Here is a 26,586-nt window from a genome sequence, read left to right as displayed (position 1 = left end):
ACAGGATCGATGGACTGGGAATACACCCGACATCGAAAAAAATTAAGGCAATCCAGGACGCCCCCACACCACGAAATCAGACCGAGTTGCAGGCCTTCCTCGGACTTCTTAACTTCTACAGCGTCTTTCTCAGACAGAAAGCCACCGTTGCTGAGCTGTTGCACCGACTTCTAGCAAAGAACGCGAAATGGACCTGGGGACGTTCCGAGGCTGCCGCTTTCGCTGCAGTCAAGCGCCTGCTGACGACCGACTCTCTGCTAATCCAGTACAGCCAAACCCTACCACTGGTATTGACCTGCGATGCCTCACCTTTCGGCATCGGCGCAGTACTCAGCCACAGAATGCCAAATGGGAACGAAGCCCCCATCACTTTCTACTCAAGGACATTGTCTTCGGCGGAACGCAACTACAGCCAACTGGACAGGGAAGCGTTAGCCGCTGTGGCTGGAGTCAAGCGTTTTCACGAATACCTCTACGGCCGTGATTTCGAACTTATAACAGACCACAAACCATTGCTGGGTCTACTGGCGGGAAACCGTCCCACACCGGTCTCCCTTTCCCCGCGCATGACCAGGTGGACTGTTTTCCTGGCTGCGTATTCCCACAAACTGGTACACCGACCAGGTTCTACATTGGGGCATGCAGACGCGCTCAGCCGCTGCCCGCTACCGGAACTGTTGGCCGACCCCACTCCAGAAATACCGGTCCTTTTGATTGATTGTTTGGACACAATCTTCTGTGGACGTTGCTAGGTTTTCTGCTAAGGACAACGTGATCAGACAAGTGCAAACTTGGGTATGGAGGGGGTGGCCCAAAGGGATTGTGGGACCCGAATTCAAACTGTTTTGGTCTAAGCGTGATGAACTGTCAGTTTTGAAAGGTTGTTTATTGTGGGGGGATCGAGTTGTTGTACCGCACAAACTGCGGAGAAATGTATTAGAAGCGTTGCATGTTGGGCATCCAGGGATCGTAAGGATGAAAGCATTGGCTAGGAGCTACGTTTGGTGGCCGAACATGGACAAGGAGATAGAGGAATGGGTAGCCACTTGCAATCCATGCCAAGAATCTCTGAAGCGCCCGCTACAGAGTGGGACAAACCGAAAGCACCCTGGTCGCGAATACACATAGACTTCGCAGGACCAGTTCAGTGACAGACGTTTTTAATAGTTGTGGACGCATACTCCAAATGGTTAGAAGTAGTCCTGATGACCTCGATCACGGCAGAGGCGGTCATCAAGGTACTATGGCGACTTTTCGCCACGCACGGCCTGCCCGACCTCCTGGTCTCTGACAACGGGCCCCAGTTCACAGCCATGCAATTCGAATCCTACCTAACAAGTCAGGGAATTCGACATGCCCTCGTCGCGCCATTCCATCCGGCATCGAATTGTCAGGCGGAAAGAATGGTGTGCGCTGCAAAAGAGGCCCTCGCTAGGATGGGCCCGGGTGATTGGCAAACACGAATCGATCACTATCTTTTAATCCAACATATTACCCCTAGCGCCATGACGGGAAGGTGTCCTGCTGAGCTCCTCATGGGTCGCCGGCTAAGGTCTCACCTAGACCGACTACATCCAAATTACTCTGCCACATCGCCCCCAGACTCTACAAGCAAAATTCGGAACTTTAGCATAGGGGATTCAGTATACGCCCACAACTATGCAGGGGGGACACTGTGGATTCCAGCAAGGATAATAGGCATCACCGGACCTCGTTCCTACTTGTTAGAATTGGAAGACGGTAGGAATTGGAAAAGACACATCGACCAACTCCGAGGTCGCCTGGCACACTCCAACCTAAGGTCATCAAACGAGGAACTAATACCATCAGAGAGATTGCCGACACAACACCCCGACTCGCCCAGCGCAGACGACTACGGCACAGCGGAGCCAGGGGAGGAACCTGAGACCGACGAAAGAATGGAGCAGTCCCCGAGCGAAGGGTACCTACAATCCCCAGCCAGGACAATGGAGAAAAAAGGACACCTCGATCCTACGCCCGTTCCGGCACAACCAGAACTTCGCAGGTCCACCCGAACGAGGCAGAAACCCGCATACTTACAGGACTTTGTCACTAACCGGAACACTCCATCTAAGAGGGGAGGGGTGTTAGATATTTGCATAAACTGCTGTAGTCTCCACTCAGGTCTGCCACTAGGGCGGGAACAAGGGGGTGTTCTGATTGGACGGGAGGTCTGCCAGCTCCCTATAAAAGGGGAGCTGCACAACCCCATAGCAGGCTGGATCACTACTACCTCACTAATAAAGAGCTGATATGTCACTACCGTCTGGAGTCTGTTCTCTCGTTGCCCGAATCTAAAAGTATGTATGATAGTATAGTGGAAAGAAAAAGATACAAATCTCAATATAGGCTGAACAAAGTATATCACAATGCATGGTTAGTTCTCAACCCTGTGCATGCTAATCTTTCCACAGACTATATGATCAGAGATGGAGAAAAATGCATGGACTTACTTCCTTTGAGAATGGAATAAAAACAGAGACAATGACTTCATTTGCCAAAAGGTCTGCTTGAGGCATTCGTTCAAGGAATTCATCATTTAGTGGAATCTCCCGTGTACCATCTGATAGAGGAAGTAACAATCTTTACAAAAAGTGATCTGTCAGACCACATGAAAGAGAAAAATACTGATATGCCCAAGAGAAGCATTTTCACAGGCAATTAATTATTCTATTATTTTGAATTATTCTTCAGATTTGTATGATTGCTAGCAATGAACAATTCTATTCTTTCCAGATTTGTTGGTCATGATCTCTGATTCCCACCAACACTGTACCCACAGTTCTCTGTCCAAATCTATTGTATATGCCTGCAGGAATGGAGATTCTTTGGGCAAAATTTGTTTATAATTTCACCATGTGTTCTGCAGTTTGGCCATTGTCCTACATTTTATCCTACTAGTGAAGAAAATATCACATCAATTGATGACATAAAGAAAAGATTTCAAGGTTTTAAAAGTAAAGTACATTTCTTAAGTGCAAAGTCTCACCTCCCCTTTCCTTCCCTCCCTTTCACTGTTTAGGAATTGCTGCTATTTGCAGCATCCGAGAAGGACTGAGATCAATTAATCATGCTTTAATTTATTGCTAGCATTTAAAATATGAGAGGTCATTAGTAACATTTATAGTATTTATAATTGTAATATTTCCCCATAATCTTATGGGAATATACCAGTCTTCGCATATATCAGGGGGCCTCTAATTGTGCTAGGATTAGAACTTCAGAATTCACAGCTAGTATGGATGTTGGCTTAACACAGATGGAGTACACAAGATTAGGCAGTCTAGTTCGCATACTGCATAAATAGGATGCTTTGTATTTACCTTCTGATGCAAGATAGAGAATAGCTTTCCCAGCTGCCAGGACAGGGTTCAAATCCCAGGTGGATCCTCTGCTTACAATGTGTCCTCCTAAAGACTAAGAAATAAGGCTTATTTGCTTCTTGTCCATATCTCTATACAGATTTGAAACACAATGATCAGAACGTAGATATTTTTATTCATAGAGTATCAAGTTAGTGAAATAACCTTGTTCAATAATAACAGCAATTTTAGCCTTGTTCAATAATAACAGCAATTTTAGCCTTGTTCAATAATAATAGCAATTTTCAATGTTGGCAGTAAAATCTTGTACATCTGTATTCAGAAGTCAACCGACTGAATTCAGAGGGATCTATTAATGTAAATGTCTCTAAAGTATAGCTGAAAATTACTGCAACATATTCAATAAAAATTACCTAATTAGTATTGTCTATAGATTATTTTTATTCACATTGTAACTTTTCCCATTATTTTATTTAAGTAAAGGCTTTGTAACATTCTCTTGTATATTGATAATTTAATAGGAGAGGCTGCTGTGGGGATGAAAACTGTGATAATGGAGTTTTCACCCTTTGCATATTTCCATATAATATTGCAATGCAAATACAAAAGGGCAAAAATTGTATTGTGATGTCACAATGCACATTTTATAATTTGAGTTTAGGAATAATTACAGTCTCTCGTGAATACTGAATTGGCTTGCATAGCTTGCCAATCAATGAATAACCCAAGAATTCTTCTTTAACTCTTAAAAGAAAAGACCTGTAAAAAAATTACCATTAAAATCTCAACTGCTAGATTGGGCTTCTTTGGTCGGCGCCAATAAGGGCTTGTAAATCTCTAAGCTAGAAATCTGAACAACATGTGCATTGAATATGGGGTGGGTACTTTCCTGCCAGTGGATTTTTCTCCATAGGTTGTGGAAGAAAAATATTACATAGACATTCCTCTTCTCACAATTGGCCTGCCACCTTTTGACTGGTAGGCAGGGGTCTATGGTAGATTGCTAGAAATAGGTGAATCCTGCTCTTATATTCTCTTGAGATGATAGGCTGGGGAATAGCTTGCAGAGACATGTACAGCTAATGAGCTGAAGTGATATGCAAATTGGGAATGAAAATCAAGTAAAAAACACACAGCCAGACTTCTGATCTGTTCTCCAGCCAGAGTCCTCAGTTGCTTCAAGAGGGTACAATAAATCTTGGTCTTCTCCGTTGGGAGCTCTGAGACAATGCTTAATAGGAAGTCTCTCAACTGGGAAAAGCGGGTGGCTGCTCCTATTAGTATGCCTAAAATCAAAGAATTTTCAAAGAACATAATTACTAGGAAGATTAGAAACAATAACAGTAACAATAACAATGCACAGGGTCAACTGAACTATAGAGAGATAGATAGGTAGATAGGTAGATAGATAGATAGATAGATAGATAGATAGATAGATAGACAGACAGACAGACAGACAGACAGACAGACAGACAGACAGACAGACAGACAGACAGACTTGCAGATTTGCAATCTCAGCTAATGGTCATAATTGTGTGCCGTCATTATATTGGATGTGATGTGATATGCAGCCTTTACAACCGAATAACAAGTAAAGAACGAATATGAGAGAATATGATGTTTACATAGGCATGTAGCTACTCATATTGGGCCAGGCTCGTCATGCCTTGTCCACAGCAGAGGAAAAAGAAGGCAGACGCTAGCTGGGGGTGGCAGGCCACTGGAGCACATAAATTATCAGGGGCATTGGGGGCTTTGTGCTGCAGCACTGTGGTAGCTGACCATGGGGTGAGACTTGAGGTGGCACTCCTCGGCAGTGCCAGGAACACTACAGTAGAAGTAATGGCCAGGGTATGATGGTAGCCAGCTGAAACTGCAGAAGGCAGTTTGAAGTCTTGACTTCAGACCCAGCACTGCAGATGCTACCACCAGCACCACTAAGGAGTGCTACTTTGCAGAGATGGGGGATGGGTGAATACAGGCAGGTAGGGGAATTGAAACGCCCCCGTGGTTATAAGTGCAAGTGGGCAGCTAAGCACCAGAATTTTGATCAAATGACAACAGGAGAATTACAGCAGCTGTAACTCTGGAGACCAGGCCATTCATTCAGCACCACCTTAATTTTGAATGTCCACTGAATGAACAGTCATTAAGCAAACACCACCTGTGCATTCTAAACCTTTCTTTATTCGAAAAGACTTTCTGCAGTTCTTTGGCACAGAGCTTGCTGATTATTGCCGTTTGTGCATGCTAGACACTGTTTATAGACTGCCACATTTAACAATCATTCCTAATTACAATGGTGATGAAAAAGTAACATAACCAATCCTCACATTTACAACCTTTGCAGATCTGTAAAATTTAAAAAAGCTGAAGTAATAACATAAGCAAAGTCATGGTTACTTACTTAACTATCAAGTTACCAGTTCCAATTATGGTCACTAAATGAGGACTACTTGTGAAAATTATATTTTGTTGCTCCAATCCCTTTTGCCCCTTATTTAAAATGGATATGTCCCACAACAGAGGCGTACCGTTCTCTTCAATGCTGGTGACATGCAGTTCTGGAACCCTTACAGGATGGAGGAAAAGGGGATAATAAACATCCAGAAGTTTCCTATCAAGTCCTAGTGGGGAGAAAATAAGAATCAGAGGCCAGAAAGAGAAGGTAAAACCAAATATTGGGCAGCAGAAGCTGTCTATGCAAATGTTTACTGTGCAGAATAGCTGCCTGATGAACCTGGAATGAGTTCTGGGACAATCAGAAGTAACATATATGGGCATATAAATTTTTGAGAGAAAAGTAGTGAGCATGTAAGTACATAATAAGCCTGAAGTTATTCAAGCTGTCCTTTTGTTCTGCTGAGCTTGAAAATACAACTGACACCATCATGCCTACTTCTATCCCCACAGAGCTAGTTTAGACAGCTAGGGGAGGACCATGCAACCTATGTGGAAGCCTGAGCTAGGTTGCTTTCATGTAGATTTATCATCTGGCAAAGTAAGGGAATCACATTTTCAATGATCTTCAATTAAAAAGAATTAATTAATTAAAAAAAATTTTTTTAAAAAAAACCCTGATGTTTCCATTGTCAAAACAATCAAAAGCAAAACTTTCTCAGCCTGCCCATTTTTTTGCATCAGGGAGTTTTGGGTTGGTTTTATAAACAAAGCATATTCAAATTGCATTCCCTCCTTGTTCCCTGTTGTGATACAGCTCTTTCTGTTAGTTCATTCTCCTGCTCTTTTAAGTCTACACCTGGTAAATTGTCTTTAAAAAGGTAGCTTGTATGTTTTGTATCAGCTCAATGTACCAACAACTTCTGTTTCCTGTTACGGCAATAGTGTATCCCTACCACCCACATATGCATGTCCAGGAAAGAAGGGTATTCGGCAACTTCTCAGTGAATGACTTCAACAGTTTGCTTTATGCTTCTTCCATCATGTCACATTTCCTCATGTCTGACCATGTGACATAAGGGGTTCGATCTACTTACCTACACATGTATTTCCTATAACAAGAGGTGCTTGTGGGTAGGTAGCCTTCAGCTGGAGAAGTTCTTTTAGAGATGCAGGAGAAATCCATGTTGTCCTTTTCCCATTGAAAACCAGAGTTTTCTCCCTGATCTCTCCAGCCATTCTCTGTGAGGAAAGGCAACACTGATGGAGACTGTGCATATTCTTGGTGTTATTCAATTAGTGGCCTTTTACACAGAGCGGAATCTCCTCCAGAGCATCTACTGCTTCTGTGTCTCTTCTGTGGCCGTGACATATCCAAATGAGTTGCTGCTTGATGGGCATGAATTAATAGACACAGCAGGAACTATATGTATAACTCAGTCTAGTAGCATTCATTCATCTTCATGGTTCTTACTGCAGGAGAGCTATATATTTTTTTGCATTAACATGGGAATCATGTGTCATAAGCTACCCATGCAACTGTTTTAAGGCAAGTGGCACTTTGTGTGTGAGAATTTCAGGTTTGCTTTTCAAAAGGGATTTAAATAATATCTGTGCAATCTGGACATTTGTTACCTTGCATTGACAGCTTGGTCACCATGTGAGCCCAACAACTTTTTAGTTTCTGCATTCCATTAAAACTGTAGCTTTAGACTATGTTTTATTTTTAAAGGCTGATAAAAGCCACTTATACTACTGCAGACGGGACAGAGATTTAAAAATAAAAATTAGTCATTTTTAATGTGCACTTGTATGGCTGCTCTATGATAAATATTCCCCATTTTTTTAAAGAAAGAAGTCACTCTGAATGTCTCATCTGCTAACTCCTTCTGGCCTGCTCATACTTAAAGGGGGGGAAAATGGGCTAGATACTGCATTGAAAGTTCTACAGATTTAAAATTGCTTTTAGCAACTAGCCATAAAATGTTAGTAGTTATTAATGACTGAAAAAAACAAAATTTGGAAACATAGGGAATGTAGTTGTCAAAAAAGATGCCATAAAAATGGAAAAGAAAAGCACTGAATTGAGAGAATGCAATTATAATCAGCAGAATGGGCCAAAATCAGAAACAAATGCTGCTGTACCATACCATGGAGTTCCACCTATAACAGGGATGGCGAACCTATGGCACGCGTGCCACAGGTGGCATGCGGAGCCATTTGTCAGGGCATGCGAAGTGCTGCCCTGTTAGCTGGCCAGCGCGCATGCGTGCACTGGCAAGCTGCGTTCACCCTTTTTAAAGCCATTTTTTGCCCTCCCTAGGCTTCAGAGGCTTTATAGGAGCCTGGGGAGGGCAAAAAGAGCCTCCCCCGATCCTCGGAGGCCCTCCAGAGGCTTCATGAGTTTCCTTGAAGCCCCCAGAGTGCAAAAAACCCCAGACATATGGGCAAACTGGAAGTTCGGGAATGGACTTCCGGTTTGCTCGGAGGGTGGTTTTGAGCGCTCCGAAGACTTCAGGGAAGCCTCCTGAAGGTCCCTGAAGCCTCCGGAGGGCCTCCGAGGGAGCAGGAGAGGCTCTTTTCGCCCTCCCCAGGCTCCTATAAAGCCTCTGGAGCCTGGGGAGGGTGAAAAAAACATGATAAAATGGGGGGGGTCACGCCTGTAGTGCGCATGTACACACTGGGGGGGTCGCGCATTGCATTAAGGGTGCAGCATGCCTGCACACGACCCCCCCCCGTGCTCCCCCCACTTATGGCATGCGAGCCAAAAAAGGTTCGCCATCACTGACCTATAGTATCTCAAATCAATAGGCTACAATACAGGAAATCTTGTAAAAGACTATAAAACTTTACAAACTGGATAAAAGATTGATCTCCTACCATTAGTTCAGGAGGAAATATGTAATCCTGGGTTGGATCGCTGGGATAGAATTTTTCTGGTTTACATAGGCCTGAACAGATCTAAAAGAAAATCATTATCGTATTATTCCATGCCATGCCATGCCGTACAATACCAAGATTAAAAGTGGATGTGTACTTTACAAGAGTGGTTATTGAATGGGGTAATGCTAAGCTGCTTTAGTTGACTCACTTATATACCACTGTTCATTTCAGATCCTTCTTTTAATTTAGATGAATGCACAGGTCCCTTGCATGCATTGTCTACCTTGTTGATCATCCTACCAGAATAATGACATTTTGTTCTTTACCCATTAGACCCAGTCATTTCTTTAACAATGACTTTTCCAAACTGGTCTAAAAGGAAAACAGAAATACGACCAAAAGCACAGTCAGTTTCATTTAGGTACATTATGCTTAACAGCCAAGTTGCCAATCCCAACTGTGATTGCTAAACAAGGACTACCCATAATTATGAATATTAGATAGCACTTTTTATAAATAAGTGCACATATTATATATTTTTTTAAAAAATGGGAGGGATTCTAAATCACCTTCCCCAAATGGATGCCTCACAGTTATATTTGCTTTCAACTCTTTTAATTACTTAGCCAGCATGATCCTAAGTGAGGGACAACATTCAGATGGAGGAATGTTCTCTAACTAATCATGTACAGTTGATCACTTTAAATATTTTTGTAGAAAAGCAGCTATAACATTAATAATGGATGTAACTATTTATCCCATGCAGCCATAGTTAACTAACCCAGTGGTAGTCAACCTTTTTCTACCTACCACCCACTAATGGATCTTTCTTGATGGAAAAATTTCCTTACTGCCCACCAGTTTTTGCGCAAGTGCAGAATATTTTTTAGAAAGGAGGGTGTTTTTTAAAAAAAGAAATGTACGTACATTTATCTTTTTATTTCTACTTTATGCATGTTTATAATGTTTTTAATTTTATAAAGTTTAATTAGAAAACAATAAAGTAAATTGAAATTATCTTTATTAGTGATTAATGAGATCTTTGAGGCTGATGCTGCAAGACTAAATATTTGATATCTGGTTCAATTTTCATAAGGAACAAACGAAGGTCTCCTCTTTCGGTGATATTCAGACGGTTTCTCTGTTTGCTCATAATATGATTAACAACACTAAAGCCTGATTCTACAAGATATGTGGTAGGGAAAGGTATCAATAAATTGAACATCATTTTCCACATATTTGGATATAACGCAGGCATTTTTTTATTTTGGCAGAGTTTTTGGTATCCACCACTGCCAAAATTACATTTACTCTCTTCGTCATATTTAAGTTCTAATAGTTCTTCTTGGCAAGTTATATCAACCTCAGCAACATTTGCTGTAAAAGGATTTATCATCCAGTCATGCACCTTTAAGTTCAAAATATCTTGAAATCATTTTTCCATATCCAATTTGAGTTCATTGAGGTAGCTACTGAACCTTTCAATATCCCCCGGAGTTATATCATTGTTTATAGAGGACAATTCAGGAAACTGATGAAATTCTCTCTTGAGAATATTATGACGGAGAAGATCAAGCTTCTCGATAAATAATGACACAATATTTTTGCAACTTATAAGAGTTATATTGGCTCCCTTCCTATATTGTACACTTTCAAAAAACTGTATGACACTATCAAATAATGCAACAAAACAAGGCAAGCATGTACCCTTTGAGAGCCATCGATCTTGTGTGTGTAAAAGTAACCTAATAAACTGCTCATTATTGTCCTGGCACAGCTGTCGAAACATTCTATCACACTTGGCATTAGATTTGATCTTATTTACAGCTTTAATTATTATACTTAATGATGAATGGAGACTTGTACTTAAATGTTTTCCTACAATATGTTATCTATGCACAACACAATGAATACACAAAATGTTTGTTTCCTTCAGGTAAGCAACAAACCCACGATAGCGGTCTACCATTGATGGTGCTTAATAATAATAATAATAATAATAATAATAATAAAAATAATAATAATAATAATAATAATATTTAAATAATAAATTTATTTCTTAGCCGCACCCTCTCCCGAAGGACTCGGGGCGGCGTACAATAAAACACATAAAAAACAATATGGACAATACACACACAGAATAAACGAACACGCGTACATGGAGGAGGTATAAAGATAAGAAAAGACAGTTAAAACATAGTTTAAAATCCCCTAATAAAAGTCTAAAAGTCACAAAAATTAAAAAACCCGTCAGGAGCAGTGTGTAAGTAGCACATGCAATATTGTTCAAGGGTATATTATTTTTTACAAAGTATGATTTCACAGCATTAAATATTGACAATCCTTTTGTATCTGTAATCAGATTGACAGTGAATAGCATTTCTTCTTGCAATGTATTGTTTTCATCAAGGTACCGTACATATGTCATCAGTAGAGCATTATTATCGGCAATGACAGACTCATCCAATTGTATGGAAAATGAAGAATTTTGGAGAATACCTATAAATTTATTTTCAACATTAGCCGCCATTTCGTCAATGTGTCTCTTTACTGTGTTATCGCTAAGGGGCAATGTTTTTAAAACTTCAGGTATATCCTGATGCATTACTGTTGAGATAAATTCTTTGATAGAGGGTATTATCAAAGTTTCTCCAATATTATGACTTTTACCACTTTTTGCAATTGTGTGATATACGATAAGCTGCAGTTAATCCATCCTCATTTTTTGCATGTTGTTTTTGAAATGATGCAGCTATTGTTGAACAATTTTGAAATCTTTTATAGATTTCTTGAAAATATTCAATGGGCTTATCTTTATCTTGCGAATGCTTTGTAGCAAGATGTTCTCGCAATCGACTTGGCTTCATTGCTTAATTAGATAATGTCTTGTGGCACAGTAAACACGTTGGAAGCTGTTTATTTGTAACAGATTCAATGAAACCCATCTTCAAATACTCTGGTAAATAGCCACGAGCATCTTTCTTTTTTTCAGACATGGGTTCTAAATTTGTTTCACAATTTAACAACTACTTTTACTCTTACGTTTTGATCTGCACTCCACACAGTGCTTTTCCTTTTTATCTCCTTTTTTTTACCTTCCTTAGGGCAATGTACAAAAGTAAGCTAGTTAGCCCACTTATTATTATTAGCCAACAACAATTCTCTCCTGCCTATAAGTTTTCTTTCTCCTATTTTGCAACTGCTCTGCTCCACTTCTGCCTGTCCCTGCTATCAATTTCCATTCCTCCCCTTCCTCTTCCCACGTGTTTGCTTGTTTGCGTGCACACGCGCATTAGTTCATGGATGTGTGCGCTTGCGCCTGCCCACCCACTCCCACAAAAGGAGGTTTTAACTTCCGAAATCCCTAATGCACGCATTCTCGCACGCGTTAGTTCAAAAGGAGGTTTTAACCTCCGAAATCCCTACCACCCACCTGGAATCCCGAAACGCCCACTAGTGGGTGGTAGGGACCAGTTTGATGACCCATGAACTAACCAGTACTATTAGGATGACTGAGGATACTCAATCCTAACCTGCACTTTTCAGTAAACTGATGAGGACAGGCAATAAACAGGTATGAGTATGCCATTGCTACCTATTAAATTTAGCTGGATTGTCTTTAAGCACTCTACCATTCAGCTTTTATAGTAATTGAGTTATCTCAATTTATTCAATGTCCAATGGTTATACACACCTGTTCCACCTTGTCACTGATGCAGTGCAGGTTACTTCAGTAGAAACATATGCAATACTGGCTTGAATTTCTAGATCATATAAACACATGATTCTTTTCTATTAATGGAATTGATTTGGTATGGAGGGAAGTAGCTTGCTCTTTGTTATATAAGTGTGTTTTTCAGAAAGTTAGGCTATGCAGGTTGCCCTGTTGAATGGGAGCTAGCAATGAATGCAATGAAATCAGACTGTAATAGTTGTTCCTTTACACAGGAGCAAAACAACTATGGAAGAGGCAGAAATGGGCACTAAGAATAATCAATGCAATTATGGCCTATGAGCCTTTTGAATGTTGTTAGCAAATTACATGCTAAACATCTATCACAAGTTCCAAGACTGGATAGAGATTTAGAGGGGATAATCCAAGATGAGCAGGCTTTCTTTTCAGAGAAGGAAAGTCAACAATAGATCATATTTTGGTACTCTACCATCTGGTAGAAAAATACATTCATAAAAAGAACTCTTCTCTCTTCATTGCCTTTCTAGATTTTAAACATGTCTTTGATTCACTTTCCAGGAATGGCAAAAATAAAAAATACAACTTTTGACCTCCTCTTTTTATACAGAAATAAAACCCCATCTTAAGAGTGAATGCAATATCCAAGGGTGCCTCTCTGGCACAGTAAGTATTCGGAAAGGGTGAACAGAGATGTACTCTTTCCCTCTTCTTTTTAACTTGAATGTCTGTTCATTATCCAGATTTCTATGTGGATAAGCTGCCAAGGTTCAAAATCCCTATACTCCGCTATGCTGTTGCTGCTGCTGTAATTTTATAAACCCCCATGGGGCTGAAAAGAGCAATAGTAGTAGTATTTTGGTACTGCATAGAAAAATCACCTGGTTCTTTATTTTGAAAAATGTAAAATTCTGATTGTTCTACGGTAGTAGAGTCACCCAACAAGTGCAACAAGTGCACAAGTTAGGGTGTATTACTGCATTTACGGTGGTTTTCCAGTCTAAAAGCACCTGGAAATCACGTCACATTGCATAATCACATAATGCAGCCAGCTCTTAGATCTACAATTGCTGTAATGTGGTTCTTTTATACAGGTGGTGGAGAATTAATCCTGTGGCATTTAAACTGGCCCAGATCCTTTATGGGGCACAAGTAGGAATTTATGTGAAGAAGGATGCACTGGGAACAGTGCCAACAAAATTTTTGAGATCAATACTTGCTACACCCCATGGAACAGAAAATCCCAATTAATGCTTGAGACAGGAATGCTTGCAATCTAAGTAAGGGCTTGGAGGAGGAGGATAAACTACTGGCTGAAATTTTTTTCAGTTGGATTGACCCTTTGAGTTTTAACAGATAATTTTTCTTTTCCCTGGAAACAAGCCATAGAGGAGAAAACGGTATCATACAGACATTATGTTCCATTCCTCATTTATTTAGGATATGGGTAAGCCAAATATCTGTTCACACAGAAAGTAAAGGATATGGAATTTCAGGTTAAAGTTAATAGGTTGCCCCAGATGTACAAATTGGATACAGCAAGTAAGAGCACCTGGGAAACGGCAATATATCTATACAAACTAACTTCCCCCAGGGTGAGACAGTATTTTTCAAAGGCAGGCATAAAATCTTATCATCTGCACTGCTGCAAGGCAGATACTCCAAAACCCCATTAACTGAGCATTGCCTGCCCAATGTGGGTACAAAAGATCAAAACCATTTCACATACATTACTATAAAGATATTTATCTATGTAGTAGGCTGAATTTTTATTATGCTTCTCATCTTCTCATCTTTCCTACTATCTTCTCCTATTGGTATCTATGATCTTGTTATGTTTTATGATGGATTATTGTAACTATGACCTATGACATATCACTTTGTGGTTTGCGTGTACTTATGCACGGGAGACAAATTCTTATGCACGGGAGACAAATTCCTTGTGTGTCCCATCACACTTGGCCAATAAAGAATTCTATTCTACATTGTAAACTGTGTAGGAATATCTGATCTGCTTACATTCTCCACCTGCTATGTACATTTTCAAGAAGACCCAACTGTTTCTAAGTGATTCTTCTTCTAAAAATTCCTGTGCAGTAGTCAAATTCTATTTTGCCACAATGAAAATAAGGCCTAGGGGAATAATTGCTTCTGTATTATTTATCACTTTAGATTTAACACACATTACCTATCTTGTTGTAGATAGATAGATACATACATGCATGCATGCATGCATGCATGCATGCATGCATACATACATATATACATTATAGTAGGGTGTCACATTTGTAAGTATTATTTTACATTTATTATGCTGGTAATTAATTATTGCATTTTATTTTAGTGTTGTTTTTAAATTTTCTGGTCGTTGACTAAATAAATTATTATAATTCGGTGGAAATGAGGCTCTGATAGAAGTAGTTTATTGGGGACGGTGGCTATCGAAACAAGGCCAGTGAAAGGACTTTCTGTGTTCCTCAGATCAGCATTGTTAGAATACAAAAACAGTACCGATAATGTTAGAGTTCTTTATGAGTAGAAAATGTTCTCTGCCAACTTTTCTAAAGGAACTGAGAAAACAACAAAAGGTTTTCACTTTAATCTCTTTAGAGTGCATTAATCCTTTTTTAAAAAGGTGGCTATCAAAACAAGGCCAGTGAAAGGACTTTCTGTGTTCCTCAGATCAGCATTGTTAGAATACAAAAACAGTACTGATAATGTTAGAGTTCTTTATGAGTAGAAAATGTTCTCTGCCAACTTTTCTAAAGGAACTGAGAAAACAACAACAGGTTTTCACTTTAATCTTTTTTAAAAAAGAAATGGCAAACACTGTTCACAGAACGGAATCCTGCTGGCTACGCTCGATTTTCTTGTTCCAGATTAAGTATCAGAACCAATTAACACCTGGATATTTATGCAGGTTTTAGGCGAAGATCTTCCTCTGCTGTATTATTGAAAGGTGTGGTGAACATTTTTTAATTTCTGTGAAAACCCCCCAGGGTTTAAATTTAATTTAATTTAACTTAAACATTATCACATTTGAGTCCTGTCAAAGAGTTAATCAACAAATTATACAAATCACAATACCATCCTTGTCAGAACTTGTCTCAGCACAAAACACCTTTGGAAGGCAAAATGTTCAGACAATCCTTGGAAATAATTCCAATAAACTAGTGAATTACAAAACCCCTGCATCATGCATCTTTTACAGCTGGTGAGATTTCACTTGACTAGTGAAGCAAACTAGTCTCCCCTTCCCCTAAGAATTATATTATTAATATTATTAGATTTCATTGAAAATTAAATTACTTCTAAATATAGGTAGAAAATTGCTATTCCAACTTCTGAAACAGCGATGCATGGATATGGAAGTATATCAACTCTTAATTCTGCAATCTTATGTCTATTTATGTGGAAATAAACTTCACTGAACACTTCTGATTCAACAGGGAAAGGATTCAGATACCGTTGGATCAAGGATTTGGCAATTTTCAACCATTTTTCATAGCAACCATAGGTAAGTATGAGATGTGGGCTGCAACTGCAGATGACTAATAAATGCAAGAATAGCTGGGAAAAAACTAACTTGCTGACATTTGGATGTTAGGACACAATCCCTGTGATTTATTTACTGTATGTCAGGTATTAGGATGCAAGTACAAAGAGCTGTGACCTAGCACAGATGCCAGTTGTCAGCAGGGTAAAATCTAATAAGGTTAGTAAATGTCAAAACCTGAAAAGGGAAGGATATATTTTCCACTCCAAATAATGTAAATACTGTCAGACACTGTGCACCTTGTACATGTTCAGAGGCTAATTCAAAATCTAGTGTAATCATTAACAACTTTTTGTGTCCCCTATTAATAAAGTATGCTGTAATAATGTAGTGGTTCTTGCCACATGTATATTACAAGCCATTTCCAAGGTAGTGGGTATCAGATAAAAGAGACCTCATCGTAAGATTGGGAATCTAGACATTCCTATAAGATTGATATATACCACCCAAAATAAATCCTTTGGGACTTGCATCATGAGCTCATTCATGAAAGAACAAAAATCATAAATGCTGTAGCATACCTTTCCTCTTCTTAACGATGGATCTTCTGCATAAGTCTCTTTCTCTTTGCTCTCCTCTTTTTCCATGCAACATTTCCCACTTCCTGCCAATGGGCAGCATTCCTAAGAAAAAAAATTCATTCCATGATATTCAGGAATATTGTGATAACACTGGAAAGAAAGCTAGAGAGGGTTACTTATTGTTTTCAATTATTTTATTACTGTATATATCTTTGTGGCCTTCACAAAATAATCACTTCTTCTATCCACTTTTGCAATAGAGCAGCATTTTCTCCCATTAATGGGCACTTTCAGCAAAATCAAAGCATTGACCATCCTTTGTTTTCTTACCGAAGAAAAAGCACTAAAGCTGTCCAGTATAGGTCTGTATCCAGTGCAACGGCACAAATTACCTGGAAGAAATGATCACACACAATAAATTTATTTCAGTGATCAATATGCATTTTGTATCCTCCTTTTAATGCACGTGCCTCACTTGGGCAGGTTAACCATAATTATAATCAACATAAACTTTACATAATTTACAAAAGAAACAATGTTTATAAAAAACTACTTTGTAAGAGCAAACCAAAGCAGGAAGAAATATCTTCAAATAAACTTTTATTCAGAGTATAGAAAGAATGCAGCAGTTTTTCTTCCTAATAGTTCTCTGCAGGCATAGGCTTGTTCTCCATGGTGGAAGTACTTCCCCTCTGATCAACTCTTTGCTCCCTTCAATAAAATAAATCTGTAGATCAGTGTTTCTCAAACTTGGCGACTTTAAGTCCTGTGGACTTCAACTCCCAGAATCCCCCAGCCAGCTGGCTGGGGGATTCTGGGAGTTGAAGTCCACAGGACTTAAAGTTGCCAAGTTTGAGAAACACTGCTGTAGATTAAGGTTGTTCCCATAAACAAATAAAATGCTAAAAGATACACGAAGAAGGTAGCCTTAACCATAACTTAATCAAAATGTGATTACTTTATATATTTTAATTTATTAAATTTAATTATACATTAATTTGTGTGTATGTTTTGTGCCATTTGTACTTTAAAAATATTTCAAAATACTTAAGGCAACTGGAGCCAGGACCTGGGTAGAAGGTTTAGTCATTGGTTATTCCCACTTTATATTTTATATGTTTAAATACAAGTGGAAAGTAGAGAAGAGAAATATTGGAGGTATTTGGCAGCAGAACCAAGAAAGAACTGTTTGGGAGGCAAATACTTAGATATGCACAGGTAGTCCTTGACTTATGACCACAATTGAGCCCAAAATTCTCCTGGTAAATGAGACAGTTGTTAAATGAATTTTGCCCCATTTTACAACCTTTATTGCCAGAGTTGTTAAGTTAGTAACATGGTGGTTAAATGAATCTGGCTTCCTCGTTGAATTTGCTTGTCAGAAGGTTGCAAAAGGTGATTTACCTGACCCTGGGACACTACAACCATCATAAATATGAGTCAGTTGCCAGGTATATGAATTTTGATCACGTGACTATAGGGATGCTGCAACAGTCATAAATGTGAAAAACAGGAATAAGTCACTGTTTTGAGTGCTTTGAACTGACACTAAACAAACTGTTATAAGTTGAGGAGTACCTGTAAAAATAGCCACTTTTTTTGGTCTATGACTAAATTACTAACAAACAGGGAAAGAAAAATAATTTTTGGGATAAAGGCAGCCTACCATCCAAAGATGCAACAATCTGCTTCATGCTGGGCTCAGGATGATTTCTCAGGAGAGAATACATAGACATCACCATCCCAGGAGTACAGAAGCCACACTGGGAGCCAAAACACTTTGCCAGCCTTTCCTGGAATCAAAATATCTAAATTTATGACCCACAGGAAAACATTATCTTGTAAATATATTTATTACTATTTTTTCATAGCTTGGACATGAATTAACTGTTGTTGCAATGATTTATTCTTGAAATATTATTCCTATGACTTTATTATTCAAACTCTATATTGTGGTTACAGATTTTTCCGCTGGTTGTTACAAAAAGCAATTAAGGATCAACTTTTACTTTTTTAAAAGAGAAAATGATGTTGTATATAAAACATGTCTAAACTAAGGCTACAGAAATTGTCACAACTGTTCTTTCTCCTCTGTTGCATACACCACATGAATCTTGAGCAAAACCCTGCATTGCAAGGGTTGATGCCTGTACAAATTTTCACCACATGCAGTACAACTACAAAAACAATGCTACACTTGTTTTTCACTGCCTTAAACTATAGATTACAGTGCAAGACTTAAGAAGAAATCTTCCTAATTGTTTTATCTCTGTATTACAATGCTTCTACATGTCCACATTTTTTATGCAGGACTAGTGCCCAACTTGACAATTTACCATATTTTTACTATCAAAATAAATGAAAATGTTTCTGAAAATGGAGATCTCACCGTAAAGGACCCATGGCAACAGAGATCAGACAAGTGCATTATCATTTCAAAATGCCACATAAAAATTCAGTTACATGAGCTGCGATGGTGCAGTGGTTAGAGTGGTTAGAGTGCAGTACTGCAGGCTACTTCTGCTAATTGCAGACTGCCAGCAGTTTGGCAGATCGAATCTCACCAGGCTCAAGGCTGACTCAGCCTTCCATCCTTCCGAGGTGGGTAAAATGAGGCCCCAGATTGCTGGGGGAAATATGCTGATTCTGTAAACTGCTTAGACAGGGCTCTAAAGCACTATGAAGCTGTATTTAAGTCTATGTGCTATTGCTATTGCTACAACCCTTCAAAGAAACTGTCATAAACCTGATTCTACATTGCAAGGCGTATTGGGGGGGGGGGGCTTCCCTTCTCAGGTACATGTGGGTCACAGCTAGGGCAGCAGATACCTTAGCACATATATCAATGGAAGGGAAGGAATCTGTGATGCAACCACAACAGCCAGATAAGGAGAACAAAGCAAAAGAAATACTTAGTCAGATGGGAACTAAGGAAGTTGGGAACCGAAAACTGTTAGGAGTTATTCTTCAATTCAGATGGTATGAACTAGGCTTGAGAAAAACTATAGATTCAAATTCTCAATTCAATTTTGAAAGAAGCACTATAAGTCATATCTTAACTGGTTTAACCGCTTATCTATTATTCTTACCTGTATAGGATTAAGTTTGGTCTTTGTGGTGCCCACTCCTTCTACAGTGGTTATTGCAGCACCATGGATGGAGCATAATGGAAGTAGACAAGAGTTGGCTGGAAAATGACTTTAGGATGTAAAGGAGAGTATCCACATGCATAACCATTAAAATAGTTACAGATGATCTCCACACCATCTATTCTGGTATGCTCTATGGGACCTCAGCATTTCATAGCTCTCCAGAGAAATCCTACTATTGGGCCCCTACCTTGGAATAATATTTGCTATGCCTTGAGACAAAGTTGATGCAAATTTACATTAAACATCCATGTATTGATTTTTATTAGAGATATAATAGAATTCAAAAATAATTCCTGTGATGTTAATTGAAATAAAAAGATGTGAGAAGGAAGCCTGTGTGCTTGGTGGTCCCCTGCAAGACCCCTGCTTTCTTTTTTTACACCTTCGTGCTTTGAAACCAGACTTGGACCAGACAGCCATAAGGAAAACATTAGAATAGCAGACAGAGTACCAAATAGGATTGACTTAAAGGATGTATTCCCTTAATCACGATTCTCCAATTATAAACTGTTCTTACTTTGGTAACGATTCAAAAGAATTGCAGCCAAGAAAAGTGCTACAGAGATCCACAAGCATCCCATCACCTTATATAATAAGGAAAGCGGAGAGGGGCAGTGAATATCTTCTTTCGAAGCACTATAGCTTGAACAGGTGTTTATTGTTTTAACTGAAACTTGACATCATTAAACCCCTGTGGGCCCACTGAGATTCCAACCATTTTACTACTCTGTTTTGGGTATTCTTGACTGACAGAATTATTCTTTTTCTATCTGTATTTCCACAAATCTTTGGGGTGAAAGCAAAATGTTTCCTTCATTTTGCAAAATCTTTAGACAGAATCCCACTTCCCCCTTTCTGAAGGATACTGTATCTTTTTGGTTTCAGGATTATAGGTTGATATCATCACAGTGCAGGCTCCACAGCCTCCAATTCCACAGCCATATTTAGTTCCAGTCAGGTGAACTGATAGAGTCATATTGTTAAGGAAAAAAACACCGATTCCCATCTAAGACTGTATATTTTGCCAGAACCATTTCCCCATTACTTTCAATTTCCATAGGGAGTAAGTGGGAAGAAAATAAATACAGGTAGTCCTCTACTTACAGCCACAATTGGGACCAGAATGACAATTGTTAAGCAAGGCAGTTCTTAAGTAAGTCACGTTTGATTTTACAACCTTTTTTTTGGCACAGTTATGAAGCAAATCATTGCAATTTTTAAGGGAATTGTGTGGTTGTTAAGCGAATCTGGTTTGACGTTGCGTGTCAGAATAAATACGAACCAAAAGGCTCTGTTTTCCTGGGAAACTGAGGTTTACTTCAGTTACAGGAAAGTGATCATGCATTTGCATGATCAACAGAATTTATTATGTAACGCTGTAAAGAAAAAGGATACGTTCCTTTCTCAGGTAATTAAGCAAGTATTCTTCAGGATCAGGATAATTGTCTGTCACCTGCATTGAAAGAAGATTTAACCTTTATAAGGATATAATGCACTTTTCCCCAATAGGCTTAATATTGCTTTTAAGAGTTTAAATTAATACCACATGCTTTTTCTTTCCTCTTATTTAGGCTTAGCATTACAGGTTTACAAATCTCTTAGCATGTTTGAATTAATTCTACTGAGACTTGAGTCATCTGTTAGAAGAGAAGGACAATGCAAAGTTGTTTGGGCTGCAGACATTCGGATACAATAAGACCATTAGGATAAGAAGGGGACAGGTGGGACATGGCATAAGCCATAAGAAAAATCATAGCAAATCAAAATATAAGAAATAGACCTTCTTTCCTTTCATCCTCCCTCTCTCCTTTCCTTCCTTCCCTTTTCCTTTCCTTCCTCAGCATAACTCCATTTACATTTTACTCTCTATGCAATGCATGAAACATTCCTTTCAGTATTGATGTGTTGATGGGAACAAACAAGCAAAGTTCTATTAAAAGATTTCTATTCTGTCATAAGTACAACTTCACTGTACATATAGGTTTATAGTCATTTATAAGGTGACCAACTTTTTTACAATGAAAAGGAGGACAAATAAATTGGAAAAAATATATCGTAAAGAAAAGAAATATTTTATTCATTGCAACAATAATACACTAAAATATGATATATGCATAATAAAACATTTGCAACATTTTATATTGTAATTATGCTTACATGCCTGTTAATTATTATTTAAATGAGTACTTTTCCATTGAATTAATATTTTTTGTCAATGTATCATCTTCTAACAATATATTGGAAATATCTGAACAAGAAATATCCTTCATATTGAATTTTACGGCAAGTGCTGCAGCTAGAGTATCAACATTCAATCTCGATTTCTCACTTGTCAAAAAATCATTGGCAATTGAAAAAAACTCTTTCAACTGCTGCATTAGTTCCAGGGCAGCACAACGTAAATTGAACAAGTATAAATAAATGTTGGAACATGGAACTAATGCAGCAGTGGAATATGTTCATTTTTTAAATGGCTGAAAATATCCACCCATCTTTTATCAATTTCAACATGTTGATTTTCCCATTGTATTAATTTTTTCATAATTTAAATATACATTCAGTCTTCTAATTTCTTCAAAGAGACAATTGTCGTCTATTTTAATGTCTAGCATTTCTTTAGATAAAAATTCAACACAAGATTCAATATCTGTTCAATATACTTGCAATGAAGTAAAAAAAAACCATTAAAAACTGTTTAATAAAATACGTCACATAACGCGCAACAGATTAGCCTTCAAATATCAAAAAGGAGGACATGTAGGAGGACACTTTTCAAGGGAGGACAGAACTTACAAAAGAAGGACTGTCCTCCCTAAAGGAGGACGGTTGGTCACCTTATCATTATGATATGAAAACTATTTTATTTTTTGCCTCTTCTTAAAAGGTAAAGGTTTCCCCTCACACAGGTTGTTTCCTGGGCATTTCTTTATATTTTAATACCCTGCTTTGTGCTTTTATCACACTGTATTAGAATTCTAAAAATATAAAAAAGCAAAAATATAGTTCACTTCAGACTTAAGGTATGGGAACATTGAAAGTTCCACATTTTAAACCTCTCCCTCAAAATCTTTTAGTTGAAAATTCATAAAATATATTTCTGGATGCCTTCTGGTTTTCTTGCATGTGTCATACAAACTAAAGTTCCTCTTGAGAATATCAATTTGTAGTAAATCTGGCAAAAAGCTACTTAACATATTTGTAAATTGATGCTATAAATATAAAACTGCATAATTATCAGTTTTAAATAGAAAAAGAAATAGTATCTGATTTATTTCTTAACAACTTTTCAGATGATTGGTTAGCAATGTCTTAATTAGCTTAGTCTTGGCTAAACTTTACATTAATTACAATCATAAAATAATAGTTACACAATATAACAAAATCATTTCTGCAATAGTTCAGTTCATTTACTTGGTTTACGATCACTGTATTCCTGTCCTAAGGCTGCATTCAAATACTTGGGAGAATAATTTTACAAGTCAATAAATATGTTGCAATTACGTAGTTTTATTTCTGTGTAGACAATTACTATTGCATGTACACAAATCTGTCCCTTGTACTATAAAGATATAAATATATTGCAAGTCAGAATGAATCACTGCAGTGTCGGGAATAATATATATTATTTTTTTTAAAAAGAGTTTATGTTCTGTTAGAGAAAAGAAATCCTTACCTTCCTTCCATTCACAAAAAAGACAAGCTCATCTGATGATTGAGGACAAGCCATTTTGCAACTGAAAAGTACACTTTTAGAACTATCAGGAATGATGTGGTAAAGAATGAAGGATTTTGCAGTGGCAGTCTATTTCTAAAAACTAAGCAACAAATGAAATAAGGAGGGGGGAGGAGCCTGAATAGAATTATTCAAAATTTCCTTGGAAGATTGTTTTTCTTCATCTCCAAGCATAGATGGATTTATTTAGTTGGAAGAATTTAACACTATTTAGATGTAAATCAAGTTACTTTAAGAACCCCTGCACTAGGTTAAGACTAGAGTTCAAGAATTGGCAAGAAAACACTATCTGGATTTTTCCCTTAGAGGAAGCCCTACTCATTTATTCCTATTTCACTTGCAGGTGTTCTAGAAGGTAGGGAATTTTAGGAAGAGAAACATCCAGTAAAATGATGGGAGAATGAGGGGGGGGGGATGTGCAAAAAGTAAGAGATGAAAAACTGCCTCTCTTTTCTCTGCTGGAAATTCTGCTTGATCACAGCCTGATGAAATGGCACTCATGACTGAGTTGGAATCGTCTGTTTAGTAAGCATGGCGTTTTCCCAGTCCTTTAACTGGGTGAAATGGTGCAACTTTTTGAACCAAGGTACCTCAAGTGGGTTAATTTACAGAATGCATCCAAAATCCAGGACTCAGGACTCCCGTAGAACTGAAATTTGGCAAATTTTATAAAACATAAACATTGAAGCATGTGATCACCTTTTCTGTTCAGGACTCAAGCCATGTGGTCCTGTACACAATTAAAACCATCTTTCCAAGCAGCCTCCATGTCTCCAATGTCTTTTTCCTCACTTGGAGCCGAACCCAGAAGGACATTTCTTTCAACAGTACAATATTTATTTCATTTAGGTATAGGATTATGGTATATGCTAACATAACCATTAAAATCAAAGAACAACTTTACACTTGTTTCTTTCTTTATAACATTTTTAGACTTTCTGAGTTTCAAAGGCATCTAAGCAATGTGCAATGCAAGAATATAAATTATTAATTACAAATTACTATACAGTATATAATATAAAACAGGCATCAATACCTTAGCTCTGAAAATACCATGATCAATTCAAAAGTCAGTCTGCAAAAACTGCTGTTATTACTGGATCAAAAGCTATGCAAATGCAAGTCACCATTGCCTGGAGGCAAGTTGTTGCAAAGGAGGGATACTTCAGTGAGACTGCTCAGTTTCATGTCCTCTTCCTGTTATACCTTGAGATAAAAGGGAACCTTCAGCAGACACTCCTTTGTCACCCATTCTGCATGGGAAAAATAATAGATAGCCAGGTCTCTAGCTGTACATGAATGTATCAATATTGAGCAGTACATGAATTGCACTTTGAAATAATTGATAACCAATGCTGTTTCTGCGCTAATATTTGCAGCCTAATAAGCATGCAAACCATGGCTTTTTGGGCCGGCCGAAGTTTTCAATGGTCTTCAAAAGCATATAGCAAAAATACAGAAATCTAGTTATGAGATAACAATGCATCCTGTTCCAAGTAAAGGTCTCAAACAGGGGTCCCCAACCTAGGGGTCTGTGGACTGGCACCAGTCCATGCCATGCCAGAAACCACACAATGCAAACAGCGAAGCCTCATCTGCGGGATGCAGGCAGCACATGAAACCACACCTCCTCTGGTCCGTAGAAAAACCTCTCTCCATTGAACTGGTCCCCGGTACCAAAAAGGTTGGGGGATGCTGCTCTAATAGGCAGTCCAGGGTTGGGCCATAGGTGCCTGGCCACAGATTCTACCTGTCCATCAGGAGCTGTGAGTTCAGAAGGGCCCCAAGTTGTGGCTCCTCTTTTTCTGGTGAAGAATAATCTAGCTGAGAATCAAAGTTGGTATTATCATGGTGTCAGTAGCCATAAGAGTTTTCAGCCACTCTGTTTTGCTTGGGTTCCTTCCAATTCAAGCGTGGGCAGTTTCCACACACTGCAGCAACTTTTATTGGCTTTCCCATTCAGCTCAGGGTGACATTATAGAGATGGATATCACATGCATATTGCTAATAGCTCCTCCTGAACAGATTGTTGAGTTTTTGCACTTTCACGTAGATGTTCAATGATATTGGAGAAATGACCAAGAACTAGAAATAATTGATTTCTATGAGGAAATATTATATCATATGATCTTCATGAACAGGTTGCAGGAGATGGAGGTTTCTGTATCTCTAAAAACTAAAATATATCTGGCATTTCATACCTGTGGTAGTTTTAGCTCTTTTTGCATGGGAGAATAGCAGTTATTCCCATGGATGTTTGTACAACCCATGAGGAAGGTCGTTTGACACTATGATGCAAGTCCCAGCTTCCATGATTCTTGTATCCTGGTACGGAACTCACTTGAATCTTCTTAGTGGACTCTTATGACTACCATAAGTCATAATTTAAAATTTAAAAATGCTTTCTGAAGAGGAAATAATTAAGTTCTCACTTCTCCTCTCTTGATTTACTCTTGGTTTAGTAATCTCATTTTGTAAAAGAGGGGGAGAACATAGTGAAACTCACTGGAAAAAATACCTGACTCTGCGCTACATATATTTGACCCCAAGGAATTTCAGGCAATAGAAAAACAAGTTTTAACTGGCCTTAGTTCTGATGCTGTGGGTGCCACATTGTTTTTTATTGGAATTATATATACACTTGCAGGACCTGTAAGATTTGTTATTTAATCTGAAAGAACAGCACATTTCCGTAACATATCTTAAAGCAAACAATCTTCATGAATATCACCATGTAACACTGGAGAAAGAAGAGTAACTTGATAACTTCTAACATTTTTGGCTAGAAAGATTTCTTGAGTTTCACCTCTTGGGTTCTTGGGATTTTGTTGGGTCTCAGTGAGGTGGTGATGCTGACTCCTTTAAGCAACTCATTTGAAAATTGTCTCTAAGGTTGATGCTTAGAAAACTGACTTTTATTTATTATTTTTCTGTAAACTTGAAATAATTCTTTGCAGAAAAGAGGCACTTACTACTGAGAGATTTCTTCTGCCCCAATATTAAACCTTCCTTATCTCATGTTCTATGCACAATAAAAGCATTTTCTCCATCATTTCTACAGCTGGGTTACTAATGTACATGGTTATCTTGGCAGACAAAGATAGTGAATGAGGGCACTATGGATTCTAATAGCATTCTTCACAATTATGTTGCACATAGTAGATTCAATCAGATTAAAACATATGCTAGGGATGAGGAGCTTTCACAAGATTTAGTGTGACATAGTACAACCAATTTCATTTCTAGTGTTAGAGATGGCCTTTTCTTTTGGGGTAAGGGGATTGAACAAGATGTTGATGGCCGGTT

At 38.3% G+C, this 26,586-nt stretch overlaps 1 protein-coding gene across 1 annotated transcript in view; it reads right to left on the bottom strand.

Moving 5' to 3' along the window:
• AOX1 (aldehyde oxidase 1) overlaps positions 1–23,311 on the bottom strand; it is a 74,297-nt gene extending 50,986 nt beyond the window's left edge. Inside the window, exons 1-13 of the mRNA XM_081956937.1 lie at positions 23,221–23,311; positions 20,943–21,000; positions 20,414–20,510; positions 19,485–19,593; positions 18,062–18,188; positions 16,726–16,787; positions 16,396–16,497; positions 8,625–8,705; positions 6,842–6,986; positions 5,879–5,971; positions 4,479–4,630; positions 3,345–3,438; positions 2,475–2,584 (exon numbers count right to left, since the gene is read on the bottom strand). Of these exons, the coding sequence (XP_081813063.1) occupies positions 2,475–2,584; positions 3,345–3,438; positions 4,479–4,630; positions 5,879–5,971; positions 6,842–6,986; positions 8,625–8,705; positions 16,396–16,497; positions 16,726–16,787; positions 18,062–18,188; positions 19,485–19,593; positions 20,414–20,510; positions 20,943–21,000; positions 23,221–23,274 (1,284 nt within the window). The 5' untranslated portion in view covers positions 23,275–23,311. The remainder of the gene's footprint in view (positions 1–2,474; positions 2,585–3,344; positions 3,439–4,478; positions 4,631–5,878; positions 5,972–6,841; positions 6,987–8,624; positions 8,706–16,395; positions 16,498–16,725; positions 16,788–18,061; positions 18,189–19,484; positions 19,594–20,413; positions 20,511–20,942; positions 21,001–23,220) is intronic.
• Between the last annotated feature and the right edge of the window lie 3,275 nt (positions 23,312–26,586).

The sequence above is a fragment of the Natrix helvetica genome (genome assembly GCF_964273705.1).
Source record: "Natrix helvetica genome assembly, chromosome: 1".
Lineage (NCBI taxonomy): Eukaryota > Metazoa > Chordata > Lepidosauria > Squamata > Natricidae > Natrix > Natrix helvetica.
The sequence above is the reverse complement of the archived record's forward strand: the minus strand, read 5'-3'. Positions and strand labels throughout refer to the sequence as shown.